The 23,879-nt window shown below is 34.6% G+C and overlaps 1 protein-coding gene across 2 annotated transcripts in view; it reads left to right on the top strand.

Moving 5' to 3' along the window:
• The window catches only part of Znf385d (zinc finger protein 385D), a 303,956-nt gene that overhangs the window by 170,901 nt on the left and 109,176 nt on the right, over positions 1 to 23,879 (top strand). For both annotated transcript variants that reach the window (XM_005387469.2, XM_005387471.2), the window contains exon 3: positions 10,567 to 10,677. In XM_005387469.2, coding sequence (XP_005387526.1) covers positions 10,567 to 10,677 — 111 coding nt within the window. The remainder of the gene's footprint in view (positions 1 to 10,566; positions 10,678 to 23,879) is intronic.

The following is a 23,879-nucleotide window of genomic DNA, read 5'->3' as shown; positions in this document are numbered from 1 at the left end:
ACCTTGTGCTTGCCAGGGAGGCGCTTTTGCCGCTGAGCTAAATCCCCAGCCCCAGGCAGACACTTAAATATTGCATTGTCTCTGTGATGTGAAAAACTGAAAGTGTAAATAACAAACAATGCATGTAATAGATATTGTGGAATAAAAAGAAATTGTTCAAAAGCAATGGGAAACTAGGGAGAGGGAAAAGGAAGAAAGGGAAAAGAAAAATATGAGAAAAGAAGGATAAAATGGAAACAAGTGTGTGTAAATAAGGAGGGGAGGAGGGGCTTAAGGGAGGGGAGGGGAGGGGAAGGGAATGGGGAAAAAGAAGAATCAAGATATATTATACACAGGTACATATTCCCTATGATGAATGTGATCGTCATGTGTATTTAAATAGTACCAATAAACTTAATAAAAAATTACAATAAAAATTATATATAATTTCCCAATTATTTTCCCAATTATTTCCAAAAAACATGTAATTGGTTCTCTGGTTTCCTACATTTGGAATTTGCTGATCTTCTGGATGTAGAGACTTTTGACTTTCTTCCCCTGTATTTCCTACAAGTAGGTAATTACATCTAGGCACTTGTCAAATTCAGTTTTGGTATTTTGGCAAGAATCCCTCACGGTGGTACTGCAATTCTTCAGGAGTCACCTGCTTTCTTGGCTACATTTATTCACCAGCAGTAATTAATATTTATTGCCTAGACACATTATCTCTTTATGAGTGGGAAAATGGTCCTATTCTAATTTCCTGCTTTATATTTTTTTATGTGTGTGTGTCATTGTTTTAGTGGCTGTTGTCATAGACATTCTTTTACAGTTTGCTTTTTTATCTCTCCATGGTGAAATAAGTATCTAAGGAGTTCCTTGTAACTTTTGTATATTTGATCATTTATCGTTTCCTCATTATTAGGTAGAATTTTCAGGTGTTTAAGAATTTTTGCTAATAAAAATAAGACTGCAAGAAACTTTTTTGTGATGCCTTCTTGGTGCATATGAACCAGTCCTCCTCCTGAAATTCAATGTTTAGGTTATGTGTTAGATTCATTTGCAATGTGGCTAGGTGCTACCAAAGATTTCCCCCTTTACGATGTCCTTTACAATACCTACTGTTGTCAGACTTACTTTTGCTGACCATCTGTGTACAAACTATTTTTCTTGTTACATTAATTTTCAGTTTTATGGTAACCAATACATTTTGTGTATCTCTGGTCACTTAACTATTCTCTGTGAATTGCCTGCTAATGAACATTTGCTATTGGTATTTATTTTCTTTTTCTTTTCTTTTCTTCTTTTTTTTTTTTTTGTTTGGTACCGCAAATTGAACTCAGGACCTTGCACTTACCAGGCAGGCACTTGTGCTGCTAAGCTATATCCCCAGCCCAGTATTTATTTTCTACACAGTAGTTTTTAAGCCCTTTTTTGTATGTAGTCTTTGATTTATTAAGAGCTTGACATTTTCTCTCCGTCTTTTTTGGTTTAAACATATTTTATTTTCCTTATGAAAAATACAACAAAGTGTTTAAAATTACAGGTAATTGATGCAGAATTCTTAGATTTAAGTCACAGCTTGTGAAGTACTTAGCTGAGAAATTCTAATCCACCTAATTTCATATGTCTGTCCCTAAGATTTCTTATATTTAAAAAAAGGAATAAAAAGTGTATCCTACTACTATAGAGATATTTTGAAGACCTAGTAAGATATCACCTATAGAGCATCATGAGCAGTACATCATATTATGTATGTGCTTACTTTAATGTATATATTATGTTCTTCAAATACAAGCTTAACATAGTTGAATTCATTCAGCTCTTCCTGGAAAGCTATGAGTCACATGGATACTTTCAACTATATCTGTATTCTCTCTGCATTTCTGCTGCTAGAAAGAAATGGTAACACTTGTTATTATTGCTGTGAAATGAAAGTAACAGAAGCAGCTATGTTAATGTGTGCGTTTTATGTTGCAGAACTGGCCTGGCCCCATGTACAACTTATTCAGTTCATAATTCACAAGCCCACAATGATCTTTGTCACCCCGTTTAAGAAAGGCAAAAACAGAGGCATGCAAATGCTAAATTAAGCAACCAGGAAGTAAAATGAGAAAGACTTTTAACTACACTTTCACCACCTTAATCACTTCCTATTTGAGGACAAAGAGTAAAAGTTAGACTTAACACCCTATGTTACATTGGCAAGAACATAGAAGTAGCAAGTGATAAGTTGGTTCATTGTCCCTTTTCTGCTATCAATGAGAAAATAAACTATGATCATGGAAATTCTGTTTAGCTGCAAGATGTGGGATTTAGATAGGGTTACATACATAGAGATGATTCCTGCAGTGCTATTTATAATTGTGACAACTTAAATATTGGACAAAGTTTAATTAGATAAATTCTAGTACATTAATTTAGGAAAATTGTGTGCCATCCATTGATTCATAAATATGAAAACTGAAGTTACATGGAAGTAGTCTTTTGATATATTGCTAACTGAAAAAAACATTATTTCTGTGTTGTACTTAATGTAAAATTGTACATTCAAATGTACACAGATGCATAACTGTTTTATAGTGAACAGCTTAGTTCATCTTTTATCTCAGTTCCTGGAAGAAAACTTGTAATGTCTTGTAACTTCCCAAGTAATACAGGGACTGGCTCAGGACGAGACTCAGTCATCAGAAAGACTAAGCACATGATTAGAGAATTAAGGCCTTGTATCAACAAGTATCACCCCAACCTCCAAGGAAAACAAGGGCTGGAGAATGAGTTTTTTCAAGTTCCCAATTACAAATATCAGTCAGGCCTTCTACTAAATCATGAAAGCCCTATACAAATTTTGAGCAAGAAACGTGTGAATTTCCTGCCTGGGAAGGTAGAGGGAAGGCATTGCTCCCTAATTCCATCAGGGGAGGATTTAGAAGCAATACTTGGGAGCTTTCCCTTTCTTGCCTTATATGTCTCTGTGGCTAATTGAAGAAATCTGTAATTTTTCCTCTTTTTAAAATAGTTATGTAACTTAAACAAAAAAGTGCATAACATCTAAGTATACCACTTTTCAGTTTTTAAAATACATGGACACTTCCGTGTTGCCACCGTCTCAATAAAGAGATGTGTACTTCTGAATGCATAGCTTTACATTGTTTTAAGCATAACACAAAAGACTATTTCCTTTCACTGAACAATAGAGCAAAAGAATACTTTCATGAACTCTCTGCCTACCCCTATGTCTTCAAGATTTTTGCCTACTTTCTCTTCCAATAGATTTAGTGTTTCTCTTTCAGTATTGAGATCTGTGATCCATTTTGATCACAGATCTTATCATTTTATTGAAAGGAACAGTTAATGATTAATTATTTGATCAGTCTTACATGTCTATATTTATTTCCCTCAGTAACCAAATTGAAGATATCAATATGTAATACAACAACCATTGTTAATTTCCTATCACCTTGTCTGAACTTCAGTATTGCTTGTGTTGTTCTTGTGTTATTTTGTAAATATCTGTGTTTGTTAATATGTTTTCGTTCTTTTACTTTTTAAATAATCAAAAAATACTTTCATTTAACTTCAGTTTTCACATGTATTAGCTAAATGATGCCACACAATTTTCCAAAATTTGTATCCTGTAATCCTTCCTAAGTATAGTATTTTTTTGAAGTGTGAAACTCATCCTGCCAACTTACTGAGACTGTATGGGTTGTGAGAACCCACAGATTTCTATTCAATTTTTTAGAAGTTTGGTTGGCTTGGGATGCCCCTAAACTTGTGCTGAGTACTGAAGTAAGGCTACTCTTGCTGTAAAATATGCCCGTGATCTATGGGATGTCCACCTACTCTGAATAGTTAGTGCCAGAACTGCATAGCAGCGTTACACTAAAAAATTTGAAAGTCTCTTTGGTGACATGTGCTGAATCGGTATGGAATATACATACTCTACAAGGTAGGAATTTAGCCTGGATATGTATATCAGGGAACTGCTATATCCAAGAGATTACACGCTCAGAAATACTTATAGTAACATATTTATCAATATTCAAGTAGAAAACATTTCAAATGTCAATCAATAAGTGAAATAGAGTGTAGAGGTGACATTGAACACAGTACCCATAGATGCAATGTTAAATAAAAGAAGACAGACACAAAGAATACTGTACATACTATGTACTTACATTTGTGTGAAGAGCAAAAGTAGGCAAAAATAATACAGTATGATACATCACAATGGTAGTTTCTACTGTGATGTATTGGGCAGGAGCAGGAAGCCTCTAGAATCCTGAAAATATTCTTTAGTGTAATGGTGCTAACATGTCTGTGGGCATGTATTTAAAAAATCTAAAACTTAGATGTTATACACTTTTCTGTGTGTAAGTTACATAACTATTTAAGATAGGAAAATTATACATTTCTTAATGGACAAGCTAATGTGGGACTGACATTTTTAGGAATTTCTCTTTAGTGTTTTCTAATGTGTCAACATAAGTAATATAAACACAAAATTTACTAGCTCTAGGTTGACTTAATAAATGCTCAGGACCTCCATTTAGAGGCACAGTAACTAGGGAGTCACAAATCTGCACACGTACTTGTATTCAGCAAGCTGGTGAGCATGTGTGGGTCATGGAACCCACAGATTTGTAGTCATTTGACCATGGCACCAAAGAGAGGGGCAGAGTGAGAGGCTGGTAGGTCTTAGCTGGCTCTGCTGCCTGCTAGTTGTGTGATATTGGGAAAAGAACAGTAACAAAAGCTTCTCAGTAAGTTAGGGTAGAAGTAATGCTTATAACCATCAGAGACACAGTAAGTGTCCTTAAGTGTAGCCTTTACAGTTACTGTTACTGTCTGGTATTGTATACCAGTATCAGCTAGAAGACACACTTGTACATTTCTGGACTTCTAAACTTCTTGGCATATAAATTCTTATTCTTTGATTTAAAAGATGAAAGCCATATAATAATAGGATAGAAGGAAATGTCTCTTAGAATAGGAAATGTAAACTCAGGGTTAAACTTCCTTGCTGAAAAAAAAAAAAAAAGAAAAGAAAAGAACAAATCCTGGAGAAGAGAATCTAGAGCTGCTACCTTTGCCCCTGAGACATGCCCCTTGCATGCTTATTTATAAATCCATTTAGCAGAAAGCCCAGAGGGGAAGTGGTGAAAACTTAGACCTTAGATAGAAATGCAAAAGTCCTTAAACCTGAAGTGAAGAAAAACATATTCATTTGGCTTCAAATAAGGCCACAGGCTGAGTTTAAAATTGAATTTTAGGAGAGAGTTTGAGTGAGCATATCAATAGGTAATGTAGCTTTCTTTGCTTTGGTGTGTTTGCATTGGGCAACCAGATAATGGATTTAAAATTCTGCTATTCAAGATACTGTAACTTAGAAATTAAACAAATATGTCATAAAATATGCAGAATAGTTTTTAATTCAATGCTACATGACTTAGGTGGGGTGTGTCTGAAGTTTTGTGGGCATCTGACTCCTATGTATCATAATTTTAGTTTGGTGTCTTCATTGTTATAGAAATCTTTACATTTAATTCATACTTTAAATGACTTTCTCAGATCACTGTTTTCTAAACTGAATGCACTGAAAAAGCATGCTAAATTTTTTAAAGAAGAGAAAATCATTGGTTATGTTATTTTAGAAATAACATATTAAAGTATTTTCATTGTAGTACAGCTCAGAGATTTTAATATTGTGTTGTGTACTGTGAAGGTATTGTCTAGTAACAGAATTTTCTCCAGCATGTTTGACCCAAAAATATCTTTTTTCTTGTCTACCATACATATTGGCCTCATTTTCAACTAATTTTGCAGAGAAACTCCTGATGATAATATGCACACACACAATAGAACATGATTATTTTGATAGAACACATCTACTGGTTCATAGAAAAAGAACTAACAAATATGACTTTCTTTTCAAGCAGAACATTTGATTACAATGCTAAATAATTATAACTTTAGGCAGAATGATCAAATTGGCTGTACATATGTTCCTAGATTTGATAGTAGATGATAGTTTTAGTTACACAGCCTGTAATATCATTTAATGAAGCATTTAGCAATGGAACGGGTTGCTATTTACAATTCATTGTTTCATAACTGCTCCCTGCAGATGGTCACACACATCTTAGGTTATTTACTTTCAATTAATAAAATTATTAAACTTTTATCATTATGTGGCACTAGATTCCTAAAATGATAAAAGATAATTAACTTTGGTGCTCTATTTACAATTTGTGAAATACATCTATAAAATATAAATCTGTTAAGTTTTCTTTTTTCCTTGAGTATACTGGGAAATGAAATTGTTTCTGAAGAATACAGCACTTTGCATTTTGAAATCTGATTGTATAGCCACAGTGATCAGAACATCATTCAATTCAAACAAAAGAATTTAATCTAGAGAATATGTCACATTTGCATGAAATGTCTAGTTCCAAAATACCTCCTACATAAATTTGGATTGAATGTAGTCACTGCTTCCCAGTGTATTGAAAGACCAAAATAATAACCTTCTTTCCAATAAGATAAAAACTCAGCACTAGGTATTTTCTGGAAGCATCTCTGATACAAATATGTAGTACATTTATATTTCAAAGTATCATTATAAGAGAATTCTAATATTCTTTAATAAGTTGCAGGTGTAATTCACCTTACCCTCTGAAAGAAATCAACCCTCTTTATGCACAGTACACTCAAACAGAAGACAATGACACAAGTACTTCTTAAGGTGATGACATCTTTCTGCTGGTTTTTTTTCAGCTTATATCTGAAAGAAAAATGTCTCTGTAGTTGTTGTTATGGAAGTTTGTGGTGACATTTTAAAAGTGATATGAGAATGATCTGTGGATGAGAATGGAAGCTAGTAAAACAACCTGAAGACACATATTTGTGCAGTTCCTGGATGGCTCAAGCTTTATGCATTGTTGATTTCTGTTTTGTTGAAATAAAGGTGAGGCAAGGTTGAGGAAAGCTGGAAACTTGGTTCAAAGGGAACCATGGCAGTATGTACACAGAGCCATCCTGAGCCATGATCTGTGACCTTTCACACTGCTATGGTTAAAACAGGCCCGGGAGGTATGGTAATTTTAAATTTCTTTCTAATATTTGTTTTTTAAATTTATTCTAAAAATAAAATAAGGAAACCATATTAACAAACAGGCATCCATTTACAAAATAGGGTAAGAGCAATACAAGCAATAAAGAGTTATAGACAAAGTGGTAGGAAATTAACAATGGTTATTGTATTATGTATTGGTATCTTCAAAGTGGTTTCTCAGGAAAACAAATAGAGACATGCAAGATTGATCAACTAATTAATCATTAACTATTCCTTTCAGTAAAGCGATAGAAATCAGTAGTACAACTACGTTAGCTATCCTGTTTGTACATACATGCATATTTTCCCCTTCTTTCTTTTCTCTTTTGCCTCATCTCAGTTGCTCTTTACTTTTGAGCATTTTTCTTTTGTTTCACAATGTCTGTCATACCTCCTGATTTTTATTCATTCTTTCAGGTTCTTATACTAGTGAGACAATACATTGTTTACACATGGAGGTCTGGTTTATTTCACTTGTGAGTATGATCTCTATTTGTGACCATTTACCTGTAAAGAAAGTCAATAAAAATCCTGAAGACATAGGGGTAGGAAGAGAGTTGATGAACAAAAACCAAACTGCCAGGGTAATACTTCAAAGAATCAACAACTTGGATCTCATCCTACTGAAAAGTTTCTGCACATCTAAAGAAAACACCAGCAGAGTAAAAAGAAAACCCACAAATTGGGAAAAAATTTAAGCTTCCTGTCCCTTGAACAAAGGTCTTCTATCTAGAACATATAAAGAATTAAAAAACATCAGCCCCCACCAAATTTAAAGACTCAGTCCAAAAATGGGCATCTGAGATGAACACACACTTCTCAGATAAAGAAATACAAATGACAAATAAATACATGAGAAAATGTTCCACATCATCAGTCAGTGGAGAAATGCAAATTAAAACACTGAGATGTTATCTTACCCGAGTAAGAATGGCTATCATTAAGAAAAAAAACCAATAACAAATGCTGGAGAGGCTGTAGAGAAATAGGAACTTTTCTCCAGTGCTGGTGAGAATGGAGGCTGGTGAAACCACTGTGAAAATCAATTTGGAGATTCCTCAGCAAAATAGGGCTAGAGGTCCCATTCAACCCAGCTATTCCCCTTCTGGGTATTTTCCCAGAAGATCTGAAAACATCATATCACAGCGATATATGTGCACCCATGTTTATAGCAACACAATTTGTAATTGCTAAATTGTGGCATCAATCCAAATGTCTACCCACTGAGGAATGGATTATAAAATTGTGGTACTTTTATATAATGGAATATTGTTTTTAATATTTGAATTAAAGCATTGAATTAAATTTAAAAATGAGTTTAGATTGTTAAGACAAACAATTCAAATGTCCATCACCTGGGAAATATATAAACATATTTTATTATGTTATACGAAGAAATGCTTCTCACCAGTATAAAGGAATAATCTAGTGAAACATGCAGCAAAGATGAAAGTCAGAATCCCAGGCAGAAAACAGATCAGCAGCTCAGGGATGGGTATGATGGGCAGAGAGAGACTGTAGAGCAGCAGAAGGAAATTTTTCCAGGTAGTAGAAATGTTCTGTTCGATAATTATTTGTGGCTTCATCCATTCATCACACCTCATTAAGTTGAGTACTTAATATTGGTGAATTTTGTTGCATGTAAATTAGACCTAAAGAAAAAATGATCAAAAAGACAGTAAGACCGAATTCATTAGTAAGTCAGGGAGAGTTCATATAATTTTTTAATTCTTGTAAGTGTACATAAAAATCAAAGGGACACCCTGAGTTTCATCCAGAATCTGGGCAAGGATTAATGTCAGATGAAGTTTAAAGGGAAATGTAAGTTCAGAATGAATACACACATGAGTTCTTCGTGTTCACTGTTAGCTCCCAAATATGTAAACACCTAGCTTAGTGTGCAGCACCTAGGAGGCACTGTAATAAATACTGACTGCTATGATTTCTCAGGCTGTAGTTGTTGTACAGAAGAGTACATTAAACATTTTTAGACAGAATATTAAAGAGGAATGAATACAGAACAGAGGGAGCCCATGAGTTAACTTGTTCCAATGATCTGAAATATGCAAGAGCTAGCGGAATTTGTCAATGTCTTATTGGAGAAAATTGATTAACTGTAAGGTGTAACAGAAGCTGAATATTAGGCATTATTTCTTAGACACATTTGTACCTTTATGTGTACGTATGGATGTGTGTGTGTGTGTGTGTGTGTGTGTGTGAAATCATTCTGAGCTATCTCAAACCAAGATGAGGACTGTCACAAGAGCTAGGAATATGAATAATTAAAATTTTTAAATTTACACACCTTTAACAGAAATCATAAATATGCACATTGTTTATAACATGTTAGCATATATAATATATTTCATGTGGCATATTATATATAATGTCTATCATTCTATAATATATATGTTAACCCAGTATATGACATACCTATATGTGATATATATGCTTGTATGTATGTGAAATACTTTTGAGATGTTTTTTGACCATATGAAAAATAGGAAAGTGCCAACACTGACTACGGGAATGTGAGGGTCATATTACCCTTTGTCTTCATGTGCTGCAATAAAGTGAATATCATAGTCAGAATCTATTGATTGCTTAATGCACATAAAACTGATTCTGTAAAGTCAGTTTCATAAATTTTCACATATAATTCTCATCCCAACTTTAAGAGATGTTGAAAGAATTTATGTAAGAATTAAACAGATCATCTGACTCTGAGAATTGAGAATCTCTGGCCTGAACCATAGGGCAAAGTTTGGTGAGGGGATACAGATTTTAGCACCGCTGGATTACTAACATTATGGTTTGTTGCTGCATGTTCTGTTCTGGAGTGAGATGGGAAGAGAAAATTGATATCTGGTTTAAACTTTCTTAACAACCCCTGTAGGTACATAGGATATCAGTATACATTAGGTTATCATTAAATGATTGCTGAATGACTTAATTAAAAGATCCGTATACATCAATTCTTGGAATCCAAGATTTGTGAGCTGCATTTGTAGAGTCTAAAATATACAACACATACCGTGCAGTTAAAATTGGATCATGGTATGTAATTTATTTTTGTAGTTTCTCAACTAACAAAGTCTTTCTTGAAATCTACTTTTAGACAGTGGTATAGACTACTTATGTTAGATTGTTGGCATTAGCAAAGAACTTGAGTTTTGATAAAATTTTAATTGTACCTAGGATTGTCAAACTGCAACAACTGTTTATCAGAAAAGAGAAAGGCACTTAGTATGCAGACTGTAAGGGGTACATTTATTGTTTCCTTATCATACTGGATAAGAATTATTGTTATCTGCTTTCCAAAAAATAGAAATGCATTTTCTTACAATAAAAATATTCTTTATAATGTGGGCATTAGATTGAAGTTGCACAGATTGGCTGTTTTTAATGAAATAGGCAACTTTCCAGTGACTGACAAGCTTTATTTTTGTTATATTTTTTTCTCATTACAGATGGACCCGATTCAGAAAGCTGTAATAAATCATACGTTCGGGGTTCCTCTTCCTCATCGAAGAAAGCAAATCATATCATGCAACATTTGCCAGTTGAGATTTAATTCTGATGTAAGTTTAACATTTAATATTCACTAAAAATGTATTATGTGGTTCTAATCTTGCAGGAGAAAAGATTTAAACATTTTTCTCCAACAGTTGAGCATGTCAAAATTCAAAGATAGAATTTAACTCTGTATATACTTCCACTTTGGAGTTTTTCACATTATATTTGGTTGTTTACTATAGAAAACATCACATATATGCAGTTTTATATACTTGCGATTTATTATATTTCTTCAGGGTCTTAGGAATGTTATATGCAGCTAATTAATCTTTGAGGAATAGTTAAATTTAAGAGCAGTGCAGTTTTCAATAGATTACATGTCTGAAATAAGAAAGATACCAACTCATATTTGAAAGCCAAGATTTTGGCTTTCTGAACTTTGTCTGCTATGGTGGCCCCTAAGTCAAGGTCAGCCCTCCCTACTGAATTTTGTGTTAGAAATCTCAGGTTACTGTTCTAAGAGTATAAGTACTTTAATAAGGAATCCTGAAGACCTCAAATCACTGAACCCTCAAAAGAATAATGCTTCAATGGAGAACTTGATTGAAGGGAAAAACTCTATGGACCTGACCAGTGATTTGCAAATTCTACAGAAGTTTACTCACATATTTTGTACCTTCTGTAAGAATCAGTATGGACTCTGAATACATCACAGTGATACTTTTGAGTTATAGGCAATAATGAAAATTTTTTATGCTGCCACTTCCACCTCTAAACCTGCCTTGGCATACATTTAATCAAATGCAGAAGAGAGAAGGAATATTGGTTTGCAAGGAATAGGAAGTGGACACTATAAGCAAATGGTGGGCCCCAAGCTTTCAAAGTTGCCTCTTCTTAGGTGCCATTTCCTTGTCATAAGTTCATAGACCATATGGAGATAACCAAACATAGATTCTAGAGAGTGTTAAGCCTTCTAGTATTTGGCCTCCACAGACAAGTGTCTTGTGAGGCCCCGGTATAAGCATAGGATATGAGATATTTAGGCATAGGAGAGAAGTAAGGCATAAAGAATGTGGTTTGTTTCTTCTGTGAGAACATTTCATGTTATAAGGACTGTGGTGGTTTCATGAATTTAAACCTACTAACACAATGAAATCATTTCTTCTGTTGGCTTAAAACATAGTGCCTGCTTTTTATTTTGTGCTTACATTGTATTCATATTTCACCTTGAAACTCACCAGATAGAGACAGAATAAAGTCTCCCAAAAAACCACTTAGTCAGGTTCTTACACGTGATGGTCCTACTTCAAACAATCTTCCTGCCAGTGATTTCACTGTCAATATTTTCCTCTGTATCAAGAAGACTGCCTGTAAATTAGGAGTCTGAAAGAGACTTTTAAAGTCATTGAAGCAGGTCTCCCACTCATGATATGAGTTGTGTCTACTACATGCAGGCCAGGTCTTCAAATGATTATTCCCATTGATGGGCCTACTCACCGCTTTTAGACAGTGGTTCCACTTTTTTAAGAGTATTTCTAATCCTATATATTGATAATACAATCATATTTGAAACTAGAAATATCATCAGATATACTTTATATCACATACACAGTCATATGTGTTTATTTCCTTAATAAGAGAGAATAGCAGTTTATTTTGCTAATTAAGTTTCAAGGTGATATAGGACTCAGTATGTACTTATTAGTGACAAATGGTTTGTGTTCTTACAACTTTGTTTTCACATCTATCTGGCATGTGGTAAAAGGACAAAGGTCAAGGTATTCTTTGTTTATTGTCTGTTGCTTAACGGATTACCACACACCTAGCAGTTTGAAACAGAAGTATATCACCTTACAGTGATGGAGGTGGTAAGTCTGAAATGGGTCTGGCTGGGATACAATGAGATTCTTGGCATGCTCTGCATCTTCTGGAGACCATAGAGGAGGATCCAGTTCCTTATTGTTTCCACCTTCTGCAGTATTATAGAAGTTTTCCTTTGTTTGTGAGTCCCACTCATCAACCAAGATCGCAATGACTAGTTCAGTCCTTCTCACCACTGATCTGATGACTGACCTTGTGATCACCGTGTACCACCTGGATAATTCAGGATAATTCCTCTTCTTTAAATTCACCAAATTAGCAATCTTAATCCTATATTTTCACTTAAGCCTCATTTATCATACATCACATTTATAGTTTCCAGAAATTAAGGTTTAGTCGTCTTTGGATTCTCATTCACTATTCAGAGTGCCAACTTGACTCCGTTTGAACTAAATATCATGACAACTTAAATTTGTCAGATAACTTACCCAGTCCAGTGTCTTAGGTCTGTACTGTATAAACTTGGAACATATGAATTCACTATGCTTACATTTTTTTCTTTTATCTTGAATCATAGATGTAAATTCAATATGCAGAGTTATTTTTAAATAGTTTTATTAAAATAGAACAATCCACTGTTCACATTTTAACTGTCATAACATTTTAACTGTTTGACAAATAAAACATAATCATTGCAGAATTAAAATAAAAAAGTAGAAACTCTTCATGACTTAAAAATTGCCTTTGTATACTTATTATGTCACTGAGGAACTAATGGACTATAAATAATAGATTTGTTTACTTATTGACCAATCATGTCTATAAATAGTCATTTGGCAAAATACTTAGATACGGAATGCCAAGATTAATTAGATTTACCAACTAATCCATGTATAAGAAAATAATCCTTATATAAAGAAAAATAAAAAACTAAAATACACATGTATATCATATTAGATTATTTTAATCTCAAGGAAAAGCTTTCTAATTCCCATACAACTGCCCTTTTGCTCTTAGTACAAGTAAATCTAAATTTTGTCTCATTTTTCTATTTTTAAAAAGTAATCATTTTACAAGGGGCTGGGGATTTAGCTCAGTGGCACAGCGCTTGCCTGGCAAGCACAACGTCGTGAGTTTGATTCCCGGTACCGGAGAAAAATAAAAAAAAAACAAAACATAAGAAATCATTTTACACAAACAACACTGTAACTCAGTTGTATGCTTGGTTGAGTCCTGTATCACATAAGATACTTTATCACTAAGTCCTGTATCACATAAGAGAGTATATTTGCCTTATGAACCTTTTTACATTTCTAGGCCTTTTCTCCTTCCAATGAAAATAATAGCTTGTAGTTCTTTTCATCTCTAGATCATAAAATTCAATTTCCACTCCCTCTAAGCTTTTATTTATTCATAGCCCTTTATATTATGAACTGTATCCTTTACTATTTTGTTCATATAATCCATAAACAAGTGATTTGGTAAAGATGCTGATTCTGTTATTTCTTTCTAAATGACCAAATTAGAGAATTAACCTTTCTTATCATTGTGTTTGAAAATATCTTTTTAATATTTAAATTAACATTATTTGTGGAGCTGATATTTAAAGACAATACCACGTAAGTGGACAAAAATCAAATTATAATGATTGTTGTGTTGGACTCAAAGAGCTGCTCTTCTCTTTTTTTTTTACTTTTCTTTACTTTCTACATTTCCTTGGTAAGCAGGCTTGAGCTTTATCAAGGGAAAGGAATCATTGCACCTGTTACCTTTTTGTATTTTTTAAACTGTGTGTTTCTTCTGCAATTATAAATTCTGTTTTTAAGGTCTGTTACAAATTTCTGAGTATTTCTTCCTCACTTTGGCATTGTCTGTGTTCTGAAAACATGCCCATGAGGGTTCTCAGATATTATTCTCCTCACATTTAGATTTCAGAATTTTATTTAATATGCTAGGAGAAACATTACTAAAAATCTGTGCATTTTGGATGTGTATCAAATCCCAAATCAGGAGGCAACATCCAGAGAGGAAAAGTGGCATGGTAGGAAATCATCAATCAGGAATTAGACAATTTCCTGTCTATAGCTGTCTTCTGATTGGTAATGTCAACTTCCTGCCTATAGCTGACTTCTGATTGGTAATGTGTTTCTGGATCCTTTTCTGAACTTCCACTGACCACCATCATTTAAATAAAAATGACTAGCCATACTTCTGGTGATGTAGGAATTAAAAAGCATATGACATGTGATGTATGAATTCTAAACTGTATAGTGAATGAGAATGAAATATCATTTTTATTTCATGGAATAAATAATGTCAAGTGGTTTTTTTTCCCCTTTGAATGTTAAATTACATTTTTAAGAAATACCAAAATTTTAAAACACCTTTTCCATTTTAAAGAAGTGTTTAAAGGCTTCCACTCTTTTTAAAATGTTTGCATTTAGTAGGTTTAGCCTGTTGATATGAGGTATTCATTCCTGATAGATCTTTACCTTTTAAAATATGTAGGGATACATTGTTACTGAGAAAGCTGCATCTATTAAAAACGCTCGACCTCTGCAAGTCTATTGTTGGTACTGCTGTGTCCCAAGGCATTTTCAGAAGGACCCAGATATAAATTAAACTTTTAGCTGTTTGAAATATCTCTTTCATAAGAAAATGTCCTTTGCCAGTTTTTTTTAGGATTCACAGTGTTATTTGGAGCTTTGGCCTCACCATAGTGGCCCTCCCACTGGGTGCTTTTTCTTCTTCAGAAGCAGTTTCTTGTCAAGGGCTTTTGGACTGGATGAGAGGGAAGACACATGTAAGAACCTGATAAGGTTGAATTGGGTTGTCAGGTCACTTGCAGAATGAGGAGTTAGCTCTGAAGAGTGCTGAGAGACTGTGGGCTATGTCTGTGTTTGAAGCGCATGATCAGGTTGTCTCTTTTGAAGGACCTGTCCTTTCAGGTACATATTTGGACACATTTCTTCCCTCAACCATACTAGCTTCTATTTCTTGTATGTAACCTACAGTTCTGTCAGGAAAATCTCAGAAAACAAAGCTTAAATATAAGGACCAAACCTGAAATATTGTTAGAAGTTTCAAAGAACACGAGCCAGCCCAAAGCATCTGGATATATAAGAGAATATAAAACTTCCAAATATTGGGATATTTTAGCATGCTCTGACTCAAACATTGATAACCTAGAATTTTATTTGGGGATGCAGTAAATGGGAAGAGACTGCATAAAACAAGAAAATCCAACAGTCTTTATTGCGTTTTTCTCTATTATCAAAGAATAAGAAAATAATAAAATGTATTTTTCTGTCAACTTCTTTTGGACAACTTCTTCTTTGAGTGTCTAGAAAGAGAAACTTGATGTTAGATATGATAGTGGATCCTTATATAACCTCCAGTAAGCAAAAGGGGGCTAGTTGCATTTCTATTAAGTACTTCAAGCAATTCAAAGGGCTCTTTTACATTAGTGCATAGAGATTTGAGAAATTCTTCTGTTCAGTTGTAGGTTTTAAATGGAGAAATTAAAGGCCAGAATAGTTAATTGACTTTTCTATTCTCCTAAACTGTTGAAATTGCAAGGGAGATAATAAACCGCACTCTTCAGTCCTCGTATAGCACTTTATTATGTCAAGGCACGTGCCCGAGGGGAGCTCTCTTTTCTGAGTTGCACTGACATCAGCTGATAGTTTTCAACTAAGACAATTGGCCACTTATGTTCAACACACACTACAGAAATTAATCAAGTGTGGACACTAGCAGAACATTCATTGATCACTGCAATGTAGAAACCCATTTTAAAATTGAGAGCCACTTTAAAGGCATTGCTATTGTAGAAAGTACTGAAGGGAAAAGGAAAAAATCTGTGCTGAAAGTCTGTCGTTGGAGGCAAAGAGATTGAGAAGGTTAAGGATGGGCAGAATGCGATGGAGAAGCAGAATATAGTCCTGAAGCAAAAGGTAAGTTCAGTTCAGTTAGCAGAAAGCTTTCCCTGGGTCTCCAAGAAGATGAGGTAGGAATTCTCTATAAGTCTCAGAAATCACTCAATGAATGCTGAATGAATAAATGAATGAAGTGCTGAAAACTAGAAGATTTTTCCTTAAAATTGTGACCAGAAAATGAAGCAAAAAACAAGAATTTCTAAAATGCTCTGTTTCGGCTCTCATGGAAGCATTTGAAATGACTGTTATGTCTTGATAAAAATGAATTTTCAGTTTCCTTTTTCTTTGTGCAGAATTTCTCCGCAAGTCAGGATTCAGATCTCAAACCACTGGTTCCCTGAAACATAAACACAAAAATTCATATTTTCAGATGAAAACTAATATATGGAATCAGACCTAAGCACGCCTGCAGATTAATTCCTGTGATTCTGAAAGGTTACTCTGTAGCAATGTGTGAATTTTAAATTATTTTTAAGACTTTTAAGAAATCACTACAGTCAAAATCTCCAATTTTAACTTGATTATAATTACTCTCAGAGTAATTCAGCACCCTCATCACTGTTTGCCTGATGCCTTTATTATCTATGTGATGAAATTCTTGATGTAGTCCAGTTGCCAAGAAATTACTTACTACACTTTATCTAATAATTTTTTGTCAATTATTATTACTGTGTATTTAGTTTACAATTGACAGTCATGAGAGTCAGAGATGGCTTTAGGGACAGAGGATAAACTCCTGAGCCCTCAACGTGTTACCCATGAAAAGCATGATTTGTGTTTTCTGCTATGACAAAAAGGGATTTCAAAGCAGTTTTACTGAGAAGCACAACTCTTCACTTAGGCCTACATATACCCAAAAGGTACCTAAAAATAGAACAACGCTTAACCTTCATGTTGTAAAACTCCTGTCAAATGCTTTTGATATATCCGCATACAGGCATGTTAGTCATTAGTCTGTTGAAATATTGGCAAAACAATGCTTAACAGACCTAAATTTGCCTTGCCTGTTCCTGGGTAGAAGGGCAAATTTGAGAAAAAGGCAACTCATATTAGTGTCTGTTCTTATTCGGGTTTGTTCCTTCATTACCTTTTATGGCTTAGAACACTTAATGCCTCAAACACTCCATTCCCCTAAACCTATGTTACCTTGTATTTCAGCAGAGCTGTCCATGACTGAGATCGCCCTTCAAGCCATGAGAATTTCTTTTCTCATGGGATCCAAATTTCCCCTCAAGTCATGAGGCTTCAATGTGAGCTACGAAACCAGGCCTGAGAAAATAATTGACCAAACCCTGGCCCTCCCACGTCCTCTAAGCCTTAAAACCTGGCTTCCTGCTTTTGTGGGTAGGCCAATGTGACCCTCTTCCTTAGAGCATACTCCCTTCAGCTGCTACTCAAATTGGAGTCGTTTATCTTCTCTTACTTTCAAGTTAAACATTTTGCCTATAAATTTATATCATCATATTTTTATTCCCATTACTATTAAACTCAGGACCCATTGCTAGCCAGTGACACACTGTACAGATTTCTCCTAGCATTAGAGGCAATAATCAAATATGCAGAACTAAAAGAAAAAATGAGATTAACAATCACCAATAATTGAAAGTCTCAAAATATGCACCTCCCTTTCCGTTAATTATCATTACTATTTATCAGGACTTGCATCCTTTTTTGTCATGTTGCATTATTATATATTTCAACATAAATCACCAGCTTCACAATAGCCCTGAAAACTGGGGCATTAGAGGGGTTTGTTCCTGGGTAGAAGGGCAAATTTGAGAAAAAGGCAACTCATATTAGTGTCTGTTCTTATTCGTTTTAATTTTGTGGTAGTTTGTATCCTTCCATTAACAGTTGCTGTGTGTTATTATGTCATTCTACTGAGTCCTAGTCTCTGGGTTAACTGGGGTAACTGTGATAAAACCCCAAATATCCACATGACCAGAGTCTCTATGTGAGTTTAATTAACTTATCTCTTCATTTTCCCTTATTCATGCCTAAAGTTTCTTTTGGAGATTGGTTTAGAGTAGTGATTTGCCTTGACCCTAAGCCTAAAGGGAATAACATTTAAACAAGCATACTCTAAATTGCCCATTACATTACACTTCTAGAATTTCTTATATGGCCATAGAACAAGTACAAAAGATGCATGTATTTCTTCAATTCCACGATCTCTACACAATGTAAGTGCTGTTTTAGAACACTGTACTTAAACCCTGAATTCTGCCCCAGATCTTTCTTGTGAAGCCTCCCAAACCATATTTTAAAGACAAAATACTACCTCTGGGATCTGTTGTCTCACTTAAAAATCGTGTTTTGATATAAATTGAATCTGATAATGGTAGTGCAGTGGCAAACAGAAACACTGCAACAAAACCCAGGATCTGGAAACAGGTTTATTTACATCGAGAGACACTGATCAGGATCATTCCCAGAATATCAGGCCCTAATCTCTGGTGGTCTAGAGCTTATATGGGATAAGCAAACAGGAAGTACAGAGGCAAAAGGTTCTGTCAGTTGGGGATTGGTTTATACAATGTGCCTCACAGTGACAGGCCGTTTCTAAGAGACAGAAGCAACTAAAACTGGAACAGGAGCTATTACTTGGGCAACTGAAGTATACTGGCTGGTGAAGGGAGGATTTTCTGTTACAGTAGAGGTTGCAGTCACTTGGGGAACTCACTCTGTGTGCAGAAGGAGCTAAGGAGGAAAAATGGAAGAAATACGCTATGAAAGTTTAATTTTCTAGGTCTTTCTGTGACTTTCAGGGATACTTTGAAAATCAGAGAGATCTGCCTGTAATAACATATGTATCACTGAACATATGTGGATACTCTATTGGGCATAAATTAGCTTTTTAAATTTCTTATATAGGAAATCTGTGAAGATTGAAGTGTGATAAATTTATTCTTATCTGGCTGATCAGCGTATCAGGATCATCTGTACAACTTTTAACCTTCTCTTAGAGGACTTATAAATAAGGTTTCTGAAGGTAGTCTCTGAACAGGCTTTATCCATTTCCCAAGCAGAGCTTATTTTCTCTGCATCAGTGAACTTGTCATGATAATCAACTTTTTTGTCCCAACCATCAATCACTCTTGATTACAGCTGGGTAGAAGTTCTGTTCTGTTGATCAGCTCATCAGCGCACATAATATTACACCTGGAGGCCAGTACAAATCATGCCTGGATGGGAAAAGCTTTTTCCCCCAAGGCTTTTGTTGATGGTTTTATCATTTACATTTGAGCTTCATTGAGTTGTCATGTCTATCTGTGACTCTATCTTTTCTTTCATATAAAATATCCAGCAAAAATAGTTTCATACTTTGCTCAATTATTAGTACTATATTGTTATTATTCTGCTTTTTCCCTTTTGATTTCAAAGAGTAGACAATAATTATTTTGTTCTTAACATCATATTAACTTTTTCCAGTCATTAATGCAAATATTGCAGGAATGAAAATTGTTTGAATCATAGTGCAATGAATTTTCAGTACTGCTGTAAAAAACTTAGCACGTGTTTTAATAGAATGTTTGCAAGTCTCATTTTGTTGGATTTTAATGGTTTACTAAGTTAAGTTTTCATTTTGATTATATTACTTGGGCAAAGAATGTTTATTTTTAATTTTATCTTATTTTCAGCTATTCTAACATATCTTTATGGTTTTAAAAGATATGTTGAATGTAAATATAGTAAAATCAATTGCTCAAAGTCATCAATGATATTACACTGTGCCTCTAATATGTTCTATCTATGTAGTAAGAGTATTTATTACCCAACTGTTATTTTTAAAATGGTAGCATTCACAGTAGCACCTCACTGGCCATTACTGGAACAAAGATAAAGCATTAGGATAGTAAGAATTTGATTTCATAAAATATTAAATACATGATTAAGAACTTTCAGTATATCCTTTATACATTTTCTAAAGATAATCTTTTTCTCCTTCTTGCACTTTGTGGTACTTTTATCACTTTATAAGATCTCAAACAGCCATTTAGAAAATCATAAAAGCTATTTTAGCATTCATGTATGCAAACTATAAAGAAAACAATAGCATATGAAACTAAAAAAGTATAGTTAAAATAAAGGTTTAATTATAAAAACCCAAAATTTCTTGTATGGTTGTACTTCTTCTTAGAGTGATATAGTTCAAGAGAGCACTTTGTTTTTGTTCAATATTAGCATTTAAATATTATTGGTTCATATTCTAATCTATGAAACAAAACTAGGGCAAATGACCTCAATTAATGGGAAAGTTATATTTATAGAAAAGTAAGAACCACATCACACTCGGTGGGACCTCAGTGCTTAGGAAAGCTGAGTTGGAAGCTCATACAGGGTCTCTGATATCCCTGTCGTCTTGAATACTCCCAGGATCAGAATTGATCAGTTTTTTTTTTAAGCAGTGCTTTGTCATTATGCAGATTTAAACATAAACTTGAATAGTTTGTTGCACCCATTTCTGTTACTCCTTATCAGCTGTCAACAGCCTGAATCTTCTCAAGACATGAAGAATAGGTTAAAATATTTATGTCTTCTCAGTTCAGGGAGGCAAGTTAGATGATTTGCCATTCAGACTTGCCATATTAGCTCAGGGTCTGATCATTACAATTTTACACAATTCTTTTAAACAGTGCTGCACTGTATGACCTAAATGTTTAACTTTGAAAATTATCTTCAAATAAGTGGATGTTAGTTTATTTATAAAATACTCATCCTGGCTGAAAGTTTTATTAAAACTCAATGTATACAGCTTGATAGGAAATATCATTTTAAATAAATTATGCAGGGAATAGGCACTCTCCCTCTCTTAGCCTTTCCCTGTTGGAGATATTTACAGTGTAAGTCCATTAGCACATTACATCTTGGCAGAAAATTCCCTGCAGATTTTGAAAGTAATACAGTTATAGTGGTATCTAGTTACTAGAATTCTGACCCTGCCATCTCCTCTAACTTGAGACCAGTTGCCAATCTTTAAATTGAATAATGCTAAAAATAAAAACCTTAATGAAAGCAGATTTTATCAAAGCTTGTTTCATGTACAAAACTTTTTCTTTTATTTTGAAACAAACTCCTTTTTGATTCAAAAGAGTAGATTAGATTAGTAGATTGCTTTGAAATAAACCTGTTTCAAAGTTGTTGAAACAAACTTTGAAACAAGAATCAAAGACATATCACACAATATATCTCATGAAGAGATACGTTCTCTGGAAACAAGTCCTCAGGTCTGGTTCACAAAATAAATGCTTTGATATTTGATAATTAGGTAAGACAATAAGGTATTTATATGTTTCCAAATAACTACCACATTTGTATCTCCAGTGGAAATCTCCCCCCAAATTCATACTGATATTTTTTTCCTTATACATTGTCTTCACTTTATTAACTATGAAAAAGTAAACTTAAATGTTCAAAACTATAATATGTGTCTTTCTTCTCCAAAACTTGTTCCATAGATGGTTTCCTCTGATCATAGCAACTCCATATTTCTTGTTCCTCAGTCTAAAAATATTGAAGTCACCTCTAATCTTATCTCACACACTATATGCAATCTAACATAAATCATATTAGATGTAACCTCACAGCAAATCCAGGATCTGACATCTCCATGTAGAAGTCACCATCATTCCTCATGTGTATTATTATAAACATCTTAATCATCCTTTCTGCTTATACTCCTTGTACTCCTCACTTAAACAGTATAAGTCAAGAGTAAGTATACATCAAATTGCTGCACTTCTCTTAGATTAAAATACAAAAATCCTTGAAATGGCCACATAACCCCCAGCAGTGTGGCCTCTGGAAGCCTTTGTGACCTCACCTGCCTCCCTCACTCCTCCTCTCGTGCCACACTGGCCCCCTAAAATGTCTGCCATTAAGATAAGTTAGGCACTAGTATCAGTTCAAAGCTTTTAGGGATTACTGAAAAACTTGGTAATCCAGACCAGTAATATGTTAATGTGATATTAAAAAGTAAAATGGGAAAAATGGGACCCAAAGACTAACCGCTTGTTTTTGAAGTAAAGTTTTATTCGAACCAAGTGAGTGAGGCAAGTTATGCAAATAGAATCAAATCCTGTCTTTATTTAAATATTTTGCATTGATTTTAATACTTAAAATATTGTACTGAATATTAGTCCCCTTGATTATTGAGTATGATGGTTCAGCTTAATTGTCAACTTGACTGGCGAAGGAGCCATGCAAGAGATTAGTAAAAAAAACACTTGAAAGTGTGTCGGCGGGGGGGGGGGTGCGGTGCATGGAGACACTATATCTCATCCCTGGCTCCTTCCTCTGGCCTCTGTTCCCCCACTATGCTTCCTGGCGCCCAAGGACTGAACAGCTTTTCTCTTCCATGCCTTTCTGTTATAATGTTTCTGCCTCAGCACAAGCCTACCCTTGACTGAAACCTCTGACACCATGAGCCGAATTAAATCTCTCCTCCTTTAAGTTGAGTCAGGTGTTGTGTCCTGCAGCAAGAAGTCTGGCCACTACTCTGAGATTTTTTATTACCTACTGGGCTGCGTATATACGTGCTTCAGTTCTTACACCCTTGTCCTGGCCATGCCCTTCTTGAGTGGTCCAGGCTCACTTCTCCCTGTAGGGCATTGCACTGAATCCACTCTGTCTGTCTGGCACACTCCTTTCTTAGAGTTATGCATATTTTGTTTCTTCAGGCTTTATTCAGGTGTCATGTTCTCTTGATACTTACTGTGACTGTTATATTAAGATTTCAACTACCATCAACCCAGCTCTTCTTACTTGATGGTTTTCTCCTAAGCACTAATTATCCTTCCAGTATACTACATAATGTAGTTATTCATGGTAATTTTGTCCACTTCAATTAGAATGTAAATTCTTTCAGGGCAAGATTTATGCATGTTTGATTCACTGTTTTATCAAAGTATTAGAGTACTGCTTAGTATATAGTGCTTATAAATATATTTATTGAATGCATAACTAAAAATAAAATGAAAAAAATGCATATCCTGGTGTTCACTAGTCATATATGTTTAAGGTTTTTTCACCCAAGCTCTATGATATTTTAATACTTGTCTTGATTACTTTTCTCTCTGGTTACTGAGGCAAAATACCTAATTCCCAAAATTAAGGAAGGAAAAGTTTATTTAGTTCACAGTTTGTAGAGGTCTCAGTCCATAATCAGCTGGTTCCAAGGCAGAGTGGCATGGCAGAGAGGCAACAGTTCATAGTGGTAGAAGACAACAAAAACAAATAGAGCAAAAAGAGAGTGAGCAAGCCTCTTTCCCTCCCCTACATTGTATGTAGGCTCTCTGCCCTAGGGCGGATGTAACACTTACACCAGCTCTATGTGCTCCTCTTGCCCAAGATCAGGATGTTTACAAAGTGAGGACCCTGGCCTTCACTGAATCAAGCTGGAAACATTGTAAGGCTGTTTCCTGAGATGAGTGTGTGAAAACAAGAGGTCCAGGTTTCACAAGCTATCTTCGAAAAGTCCACCTCCTATGACTACATGAGGCTTTGGT

Source organism: Chinchilla lanigera, unplaced genomic scaffold, assembly GCF_000276665.1.
Source record: "Chinchilla lanigera isolate Chin_1 unplaced genomic scaffold, ChiLan1.0 scaffold00029, whole genome shotgun sequence".
NCBI lineage: Eukaryota > Metazoa > Chordata > Mammalia > Rodentia > Chinchillidae > Chinchilla > Chinchilla lanigera.
Note: the sequence above shows the minus strand (reverse complement) of the source record. Positions and strands in the feature narration are given on the sequence as shown.